Raw genomic sequence first — 10,330 nt, 5'->3', positions numbered from 1 at the left:
TCGCTAATTGTCAACTCTATGCCAATTCGGTATCTAGGAATCAATTTTTTTTTTTTTTTTTTTTTTGGCCTGATAAGGAAACAAGGTAATCGTGTAGACCGTCCTAAGGTGGTTAGTCATCTGCTAAATTGGCTGAAATGCCGATTACCCAGCCCCTTCGTCGTACAGAGTTGAATTCTGAGGAGAGGGGCTCGAGGATATAGCCGCCAGAAATTCTGAACCTCGGTCCCGCAACCTACCGCACCACCTAACCTTGGAAAGCAAAACTAGCTTCACTATTTTTGGCAAAATGCTTTTTGGTAAAGGCCCATTCGAGCCGAGAGAGAAATTCTACGATTCTCCAGCCTACACCTCTAGGGGGTGGAGAGCTGCTCTGAGTGGTGAACAGAAACTGAGCGCCTCCATTGTTTCTGTGAAACGTGAATAGGCCTTCTTCGGAGGGTACAGAACTTCAGGATTATAGCCCAGTGGAGACTGAGTGGACTTACTCAACCCTAACTGTGCACAGCACCACGCTCTCCGAACCCTTTGTGGCCTCTCCCAAACCTATGTGCAGCGACCCAAGCCCAGAGTCCCTCGCGGAGAAGGCAGAGAGGAGGGACTCACTCTAGCGTCACAAACCCCTCGGCGCGTGCGCAGGGAGGCACTGAGCTCGCGGCAAAGTCCATTTCCTGACTCTCAGAGGAAGGGGCCTTGCGTCACTTCCGGCTTCCCTTTAGCTGCCATCTTGCGTCCCCGCGTGTGTGCGCCTAATCTCAGCTGGTCCACCCGAGACCTCTTGAGCACCAACCCTAGTCCCCCGCGCGACCCCTTATCCGCTCCGACAAGGTACAAAAAGGCTCTGGACGGCGGCGTGGTAGGCGGACGGGAGCGGGGGCGGGAAGTTCCCTGAAGGAGCGAGACAGGGAGGGACAGGGCAGAGGAGGAGAGGAAGGCGATGCGACGGACAGGCGCACCGGCTCAGGCTGACTCTCGGGGGCGAGGTCGAGCCAGGGGCGGCTGCCCTGGGGGCGAGGCGACGCAGTCTCTACCTCCACCTCGCGGCGGAACCCGAGGACAGGAGCCTCAGGTACCGCGAGGCTTGCGGAGAGTGGCCGGGCCGGGCAGGCCCTGGCTAGGCCGAGGCCAGGCCAGGGCCAGGGGTGGGGGGTGCTGGCCAGGCGTGGGGTAGAGCCTTGATCCGGGCTTGCCCAGAGCGGGGAGCTGTTGGGGAGTGGTGGGGAGGCGGGTGCTCTTTGGGCTCCCTGGAAACCCCAATTTGGAGCTTTGCAGGGTGGATTTGGGATCCAGGTTTCGGCCTGTGTAGGACATTTATCTTCCTGCTGGTGTCTTGGGAAATAATGAGCATGGAATGCTGGAGTGAGCGAAACCCTTCCTTGCTGAGGATTTCCTCTTTTTCTAGATGAAAGAAACAATCATGAACCAGGAAAAACTCGCCAAACTGCAGGCACAAGTGCGCATTGGTGGGAAAGTAAGTTTTAATAGTTCGGGTGTTTTTTCAAGGCGCTCCTATTATCGGTGACAGACTTTGCTTACCGAGGGAAATTCACGGAGCTAGCAAATCCCAGGGGAGGGGGAGATGAGGGTTAGATAGAAATACATCCATGACACGAGCTAAAAACATTGCTTTTGTGTAAATAGGTTTGTGTTTTCAGTGTTACAGTGTGTGAGTTGAACAAAAGTGTTTCCTAATTTAATTAGGAAAATGTGTCACTACAGTTAGATTATTGTGCACATCATACCCATGACTTGTTTTGGCCTAAGTTGTATAAAGTCAGTGCTTGTTTATGTGTCTTGTAAATTGAGACCTTTCTGTACTGCTTTCTGAACTAAATAGGGTAGTTGCATATTTTCAAGGGTATTTGAAGATGTAGGTACATGTTTGAGTTCAAGAGCAGGGACTATTAGATTTGAAAATGTAACCGAAGTAGATTTCTTTCCTGTTCTGACTTTATTACTATAAAAATGAGGGGATTGAAGTGACTGATATTTAAATGATCAATTTTTGGTTAACTGTTTTTTCCTGGTGGATATAAATTCACATCAAGGGGATTCTTCTCTGAACTTGATTTTTAGATTGTTCTGTAATTTAATTAAAAATAAGTCCACTGTAGACAGAGGTCTACCTAGTTTGTATTGTTACCACATTCTTAGTATTTAACAAGGTGTGGTAGCTTGTTGAAACAGAGCATGTATTTACTTGGTAAAACTTGTAAAGCTTCCATAGTACATGTTTATTACCCATTAGTTTTTTACAACTGTAAGCGTTTAACTTAGAATCAGCTGTGACATAGCCAGAAATGGCACTTAGAATACACGACTTTGTTAAGTTGCTGAACTTTGCCAGCAGTGAATTTATCCTGATTTTTTTTTATTTTTTATTTTTGTTGACGCTAGTAGTCTTCAAGATCCACACCTGCACATTTAACGTTAGGTGTTTGTTGTCCTTTTTAATCAGTTGTTTCCAGACTGTAGCCTTCAAGTGCCAGAAAAACTAGTATTTTTTGTGTCGGTGTTTGGATGCTCTTATATTGGTGTTTTTAACCACTCTTGCTTTCACTACGGTTTCAGAAGGAGTAATCTGAATAATGTGCTCTTGTGCAATCTTGTTATTGTTGCTTTCATCATTAAGTTTTAACGTTGGGAGAAATCACTTTAGGGTAAAGGGAAGTCTTGAGGTTTGCTAGGATATTTAAAGCTGATAAAAGATTAAATTTTCTATCCTAACATCTTAATACTCGTTTAGCTAATAATAGAAGTATTTCGGTAGTCCTAGAATATGGAAACATTTCTACACTGTTTAAGAAGCATACTTACGGGATGTGAAATTAGATGAGTGAATTTTGCTTTAGAGAAAACTGCAAGTGTTGGGTACTCTTAGGTAAATGTTACAAAAACCCTTTATTTCCATATCAAAGCATTGATGAGAATTTTTTAAGTGAAAATTGAACTCTATATATGTGAAGTATATGAAACCTATAGAAGGTATGCTGAGTTTGTCTTCACAATCCTAGAAAATCCTTTGAAATTCTTAGAGAAGCTTCTTTGGAAACCAGGTACATACATGACCATTTTGAAGTGATTTTTGTTCTTAGTAGTTTGGAGAGAAGGTTAGTAACCAGCACTTTTTTTTTTTTTTTTTTGTGGCTATAATTTTTTTTTTTTTCCAGTAAAATAACAATATTTATTTAAGCCTTTACTGTGTTGGATCCTGAGAATATAAAATTTAAGACGTTTAAAGTCCCTAGGTCGGCTTTAAGCCTAGCAGTGGTGATAGTTGTCTTTTTTTAAAAAATCTGTTTTCACAGTGTAATATACGTAGTGCAATAGTAGAAGCATTTTTAAAATCTAAGGATGGGAATGATTTGGCGTGGAGAAAGGGAGTAGTTGCAGAATTTAGGAAAGGCACACGAGGTAATGGCTTGAATAAGATTTTAAAGGATGAATAGGCATGGAGTTTGGGGAACAGTGAGGTAGTTTGGGTGATAGCCTTTCTCTGAGTGTTTTCAATGAGCCAGATACTGTTGTAGATACTGGGTTTATAGCAATAAACAGGTCCTTATGGAGCTTACATTTTAGTGAGAGGAGATGGATGATAAAATGTATTTATCTCTTACAGTAATAAGTGTTATGAAGAGAAATAAACCAGAATAGAAAGAAATTGATGGGTGAGTGTAGAAGTTGCTATTTTACTTTGGGTAGTTGAGAAAGACCACTTTTACTTGGTGACTTAAGAGTGGAGAAATGCATTGAGGGAAAGAGCCATGTAGATGCTAATGGAAGAAAGGAACAGCATGTGCAAAGCCCTTCAGGTCATAGCCTGCCTGGCCTGTTCAAAAAACAGCCAAGGTTTATTTGGCTAAAGAAGAATTTGTATAGTAGCAGATTCAGTCAGGAGTAGCATATTAAAGGCAGGACAGTCTGTGTAGGGCTCTTGTGGGTTAAGGTAAGAGCTTCAGATTTTACTCTTGAGTGCTATAGAAGTCTGTATACAGATTAATTTGATTGTTCCATACACTATCTTGCCTGTAAATACTAATTTGGAGGTTGATTTTTATTTAATATAAAAACAGAAAAGGGGCTAGGTGCAGTGGCTCACGCCTGTAATCCCAGCACTTTGGGAGGCTGAGGCAGGCAGATCACTTGAGGCCAGGAGTTCAAGACCAGCCTGGCCAACATGGTGAAACTCTGTCTCTAATAAAAATACAAAAAGTAGTCAGGTAGGGTAGTGGATGCCTGTAATCCCAGCTACTCGGGAGGCTGAGGCAGGAGAATTGCTTGAACCTGGAGGCGGAGATTGTAGTGAGCCAAGATTCTGCCACTGTACTCCAGCCTGGGTGACAGAGTGAGACTCTATCTCTCTCAAAAAAAAAAAAAAAAAAAAAGGTTAATAATTCTGGATGTAGAGTTCTTTCAAATGAAGCCTAATTTAGGTTAACATGTGCTACCTCTGATCACTTTTGAGCAAATGTAAAAAGTAGAACTTTCAAAAGATCATTTTTATCCTTTCTCAATTTTTTGCTTCTGCCTTAGCCTGCTTGCTCACCGCGTAAGTCTTTGATTATGGTAATGTTCTTATACAGATCCAAAGGTTAGAAATGAATTGGAAACTATTCCTACTTGAAAAATACCTGTTATGGTATAAATGTGCTGTTTCCTTTTCTCCCCGACTTCAGGGAACTGCTCGCAGAAAGAAGAAGGTGGTTCATAGAACAGCCACAGCAGATGATAAAAAACTTCAGTTCTCCTTAAAGAAGTTAGGGGTAAACAATATCTCTGGTATTGAAGAGGCGAGTATCACATTTTTTTTCTTTAGAAAACAAGATTTGGCTGGGAAAAGTTAATGCTCATGTGTTAATTGGGTGGTGTTTTTTTTTTTTAACTCCCAACAAAGTGTTTCATAACCGGCTAGACTTTAAAGTCCCTAAGACGTGTTTCTACCATAAATTAATGAATATCAGGGAGATCATTAAGTCTGGATGCTATTAGAATGTATATTCCATTCCAGGCAAAATTTCACCTGTGCTTCACAGTGAAATACTAGATGAGTTAGCCAGACTTAGTTTAATAAAGCATCTATTTTTAAAGAGACTTTGGTCAGCATTGCTAATTTACATTTTTCTTCTCTTAATAGGTGAATATGTTTACAAACCAAGGAACAGTGATCCACTTTAACAACCCTAAAGTTCAGGCATCTCTGGCAGCAAACACTTTCACCATTACAGGCCATGCTGAGACAAAGCAGCTGACAGAAATGCTACCCAGCATCCTAAACCAGCTTGGGGCAGACAGTCTGACTAGTTTAAGGAGACTGGCTGAAGCTCTGCCCAAACAATGTGAGTTTCCTAGTACAGGTACTGGTTTCACTGGGGTAATTACTCATTTAGCAGCTGATTTCTGTGATCTCGGGCCCAGAATGGATATGAGTATTTTTAAGTTTGGAAATGCAAGCTTTAAAAATAACAGATTTCTAACTGATTTTAAGCAAGTGTCTTTGCCCAAGTTTACAGTAATTTATGTAGCGTGCTATGATCATTACACTTGATTTTGTGGAATGTTTTCTACTTGATTTGGATCAGATACTTTATTAACTAGAAATGATGAAAATGATAATTTGATGCTTTGCTGATAATTGTATGTTTGGAATTGTTCAAAAAATATATTAGTGTAAATTATGAAACTACTTCAGTTGCATCTGTATAGTTGCATCTATAAATGCCAGTATTCTGGCATTTTTAATTCCAGTGTGATAGGTATTTTATTCAGGGCAGAAAATAATGTAGCTGAATATGCATCTAAGGATGTGGCAGTGTTATGCTATTTTCTGCCTTGTGCTTACAATTTTGAAGAATGGGAATTCAGGAGCAAGTCACATTTATATATGGCGTTTTAGTTACCCGTGGTGTTCTTTTTTTTTTTTTGAGATGGAGTCTCAATCTGTCACCCAGACTGGAGTGCAGTGGCGTGATCTCAGCTCACTGCAACCCCAAGTGATTCTCCTGCCTCAGCCTCCTGAGTAGCTGGGATTACAGGCACATGCCACCACGCCCAACTAATTTTTGTGTTTTTAGTAGAGATGGGGTTTCACCATGTTGGTCAGGCTGTTCTTGAACTCCTGACCTCGTGATCTACCTGCCTTGGCCTCCAAAAGTGCTGGGATTACAGGCGTGAGCCACTGTGCCCAGCCTAGTTACCCATGGTGTTCTAGCTGTTGACTCAGTCTATCTCAATATAGATTTTTGTTGTCATGTTGAGATGCAGGTTCTAAACTGGCACAGCTTTCAGAATTGAGGTAAGCTTTTGAAGTATCCCACTGATGCCTGTATGGAGCTAGTACATAACTCCCCTGTGTAAGTTCATATTCTTGTGTGATAAAGGAAAGTGGATACTTATCACTTGTGGACTCTTAATTTTTTTACTATAATGTTTTCATTTCAATAAGCGATTGTTGAGCATCTCGCTTATGCCACACACATAGTAGTTGAGAAAATGGCCTCTTCATTTATGTCCCAAAATAAATCTTAACCATAATTTGGTATATGGGTTTTACCTGCTCCCTACTTCCCTTATACTACCTCAGGGCCTGTGGTGGCCCAGAGGGATTAAAAGGATGGGTATGGAATTTTGTTTGTTGTCTGTTCCTAGTATTTTAGCCCATTTGTAGACATTAGAATATCATGTTATTGATAGTACTGTATGTAGATAAAGTCCCAAATGTCCCTTACCACAAAAATAAGTTGTAACAACACTTGGCATTTCATCTGTTTTTTGTTTTTTGTTTGTTTGTTTTTTTTGGTTGTTTTGGTTTTTTTTGGGGGGGGGGTAAATATTTATTAAAAATCTAGACAAGTAATGTTTACATTTTCCTCTCACAGCTGTGGATGGAAAAGCACCACTTGCTACTGGAGAGGAGGATGATGATGAAGTTCCAGGTAGGAACCTTTACTTGTGGCTAACCTAGAGAATCTTAGCAAGGGAGAATAAGAAATCTTTGTAGGAAAAACTATCAAGGGAATAGGGATTGTAAGTTAAGGTGGACATAGATCTTACTTAGAATGAGAAAAATGATGCAATATAAAGTAATTGAGAATTATGTTTATAGACTTGACTTGGCTTGTTTCTGTTTGGGATCCCAAGGATGTGTAGATACCTAACCTTAAATATTGAATAAATAAGTATATATTGCATCCTAAATATAACTACTACCTGCAGAGCACTAATGACCCTTGCTCCCTACTTTGAAATTCATGAATTTGCAAGAGGATGTGGAGTTGTTTAGCTGTCTTGAGATATATATAACCATTCTAAAATCGGTAGCAGCATAACTCCTTTGGGAATCATGAGACATTTTTGTCTCTTATTATCTGTTATTGGATAAATTTACTTTCTTCTAAAATGTTTATTTGGCAGGAGAATCACTAGACTCATAAATACTCCCACTTTGCATAGGCAGGTATCCTAAGGAATCCAGGAAAATTTTAACATTGTGTGTCATTGTATTCTTTGGTTCTGCTCCCCCATATTATATTAACCAGTGTATGAGATGGGAAGAGGGGATTTTTTTTTTTTTTCTTTTTTGCATTCTTGTTCTTGGGGCTATGAAACAGTATTTATTATTGTTGGCAAATGAATGGCTTTCTCTCATGCCCTTTTAAGATCTGATCATTATTTGTAGATTTGGCTTTTTAAAGAATTTCTACTCTTTTCCTTTTTCTAGATCTTGTGGAGAATTTTGATGAGGCTTCCAAGAATGAGGCAAACTGAATTGAGTCAACTTCTGAAGATAAAACTTGAAGAAGTTACTGGGAGCTGCTATTTTATATTATGACTGCTTTTTAAGAAATTTTTGTTTATGGATCTGATAAAATCTAGATCTCTAATATTTTTAAGCCCAAGCCCCTTGGATACTGCAGCTCTTTTCAGTTTTTTGCTTATACACAATTCATTCTTTGCAGCTAATTAAGCCGAAGAAGCCTGGGAATCAAGTTTGAAACCAAGGTTAATAAAGTTCTTTGCCTAGTATTCAGTTTTATTTTTTATTTCATTGACACCAATCTGTACACAGTAAACAAAATTGCTTATAGAAAGCTAATCATGGCATGTAATATGGCTGATAACCTTTGGAATTTGATTAAAGATTTAAAATCACAGTGTAGTATAACAGGTGGTTTAAAGTTGTCATGTTTGAAAACTTCTCTCCAATAGTCTTAGTGCTGCCATGGTTTATGTGGTGGGTCTAAATATGAGGATAGAGTATTCTTTAGTGAATAAACAGCTTTTTCCCTTGATATTATCTATCTATATTGTAGACATACATTAAGTGCCTTTTATGAATTGCCTCAGTGTTATTTCTCAACTTGTGAAGAGCTAATAGCTCTATTTTGTAGACAGAACCTGAGGTTTAGAACTTCTAAAAAGTAACGGTAATCTCCAGATCCCTTTGTAGGATATTTTATAAGGTGACTTGGAAAAGATAGTGTTTAGAAATGGCTCCTGGGTCACTGTCTTTTCCTTAAGTGTCAACACTAATAAATGAATAGGGTTTTATTCATTTATTTAATAAAAATGTTAATGTACAGTAAAATTGAGCATATACAGTTGTAATAATTTTAACACACAATGTATGCCACCATAATCGTTGGAACCAAAGCAGTTCCAAACTGTCATGGAACCAAACGGTTCCATGGTCCCAGAAAATCCTTCAACATAGGGTTATTTTAAAGATTTTTACAAATTATAATTAAAACAATGTGTAATCTGAACCCAGGCCAGTTGATAAAGAAAATTGTCTTAGTTTCTACTTGTAATGATAATTCATTTTAAAATTCCATAGCAGTTTGCAAGTAAGTACCTTTTGAAAGTGCTGTACAGCTGTATCTAAAAGTCAAACTAGGGGAAATAAACGTGTGTAAACAGTATTTGCACGGGGAAATAAACGTGTGTAAACAGTATTTGCACATATTTATATCATACTATTTTCCACAGAGGATGTGTATCAGTTCTGTTGAAGTACATGGCTACAGTGACAAGAGTCCTGAAATCTCAACTGTAACAAAATTATAAAAACTAAATGCACATCTCCAGACTCATGGATCAGGTTAGGCTGTGCTTACATAGTCATGCGAGGCTCCACAATGATGGCAGCACCTGTCTGGGACGCTGAGCTTCCTGGCAGAGAAGATAGTGGGTCATGCGCTGGCTCTTAAAGCTGTTGGAAACATCATTTGTTGCTTATATAACTGACCAAGTGGAATGGCTCAGCTGGAGAGCAGTGGCATGAGGCCTGAGCATTTGTGTTTGTGACAAGTTCCCAGGTGCTGCTAATGCTACTGACATACTGGCCATGCTTTTGAGTTGCATGATTGGAAACATTCTCAGCCCAAGAAGTACAGCTAGTGCTCGACTTGCGACCACGGACCGGTGGTAACACTATTTTGGTCATAAGTTGGGTAGGCTATATGTACAGTTGAAATGGTGCACGCAGAGATGGTAGTGCTGCTGGAAGCTGGTCCGCACTGTCGTACGCCCAGCTGGGCAATGTTTGCGCTGCCAGACGCGGAACAGTTGTGGCTAGCAATTGTGGTCGTAAAGTCGAATAGTCGTAAGTTGCATAGGTCATAAGTCGATCAATGGCCTGTGTTAGGGGTGACTGACTGACAAGTTTGTGGAGAATGCCACTATCTGAATATCTTTCCAGTTTCATCAAGGCCTAGAAGCAAGGGACTATCAGAAGTGCAATTGATTTCCAGGTGAGGCCTCTCCCAGCATATTTTGCTTATTGGACAGGTGTCTAAGATTAAGCCTGTTGTGCCTGTACTCAGCAACTTGTTTCCAACAATCTAAAATTATTTCTCCAGCTCATTGTGTAAATAAAGGTGTGTGTTGGCGACTGAATTAATAGGGAAAGTTGTTTTGCTATTATGCTACAGTTTTGCTCTTTATGCTACAGTTATAAAGGACCAAAAGTTTAGTTGCTACAAAGGTTTGTCACATTTGGAGTTTGTGGTTTGCCCATGGTTGGGCTCCGCTGTACTTTAGAAACATCTTCTAACTGGAACATCGACAGTCTCATGATAGGGAAAAGATGGCGAACAATCAGCTGGCTCTTTCAAAGTTATGCTGGGAAGTGATGCGTATCATTAATAAACTTCCTCAGCCAAAGCAAGTCACATAGTAGTGGCTATGGGACTGGGGAAGTATAACCCTCCAGGGTAGCAGATATTTTTGAATAGTAATACAATCCACCATAGCCCTGCAATTTTTCTTTTAGTTGTCTGCAGTCCTTTTAGCTGCTGTTAGATAGTAAAAGCGCTCTACCACTTGTTTTGTG

The 10,330-nt window shown here is 40.0% G+C and overlaps 1 protein-coding gene across 2 annotated transcripts; it reads left to right on the top strand.

Moving 5' to 3' along the window:
* The first annotated feature begins 689 nt into the window (after positions 1 to 689).
* BTF3 (basic transcription factor 3) lies at positions 690 to 8,148 on the top strand. 2 transcript variants are annotated; one of them, XM_039467380.2, is made up of 6 exons: positions 690 to 1,069; positions 1,403 to 1,471; positions 4,677 to 4,790; positions 5,135 to 5,336; positions 6,876 to 6,932; positions 7,718 to 8,148. In XM_039467380.2, exons 1-6 carry the CDS (start codon positions 938 to 940, stop codon positions 7,762 to 7,764), a joined length of 621 nt encoding a protein of 206 aa, XP_039323314.1. In that variant the 5' UTR covers positions 690 to 937; the 3' UTR covers positions 7,765 to 8,148. The 2 variants fall into 2 exon arrangements, with proteins under 2 accessions (XP_039323314.1, XP_039323316.1); XM_039467382.2 differs by having other exon boundaries at positions 691 to 828.
* The last annotated feature ends 2,182 nt before the right edge of the window (positions 8,149 to 10,330 follow it).

Source organism: Saimiri boliviensis, chromosome 1 (genome assembly GCF_048565385.1).
Source record: "Saimiri boliviensis isolate mSaiBol1 chromosome 1, mSaiBol1.pri, whole genome shotgun sequence".
Taxonomy (NCBI): Eukaryota; Metazoa; Chordata; class Mammalia; order Primates; family Cebidae; genus Saimiri; species Saimiri boliviensis.
Note: the sequence above shows the minus strand (reverse complement) of the source record. Positions and strands in the feature narration are given on the sequence as shown.

Excerpts from the sequence above, each read along its gene's own strand:
- BTF3 (XM_039467380.2), top strand. The coding sequence starts at position 938 with ATGCGACGGACAGGCGCACCGGCTCAGGCTGACTCTCGGGGGCGAGGT. Across the intron at positions 4,791-5,134 it reads ATATCTCTGGTATTGAAGAG|GTGAATATGTTTACAAACCA; the intron begins GCGAGTATCACA and ends TTCTCTTAATAG. Across the intron at positions 5,337-6,875 it reads TGAAGCTCTGCCCAAACAAT|CTGTGGATGGAAAAGCACCA; the intron begins GTGAGTTTCCTA and ends TTCCTCTCACAG.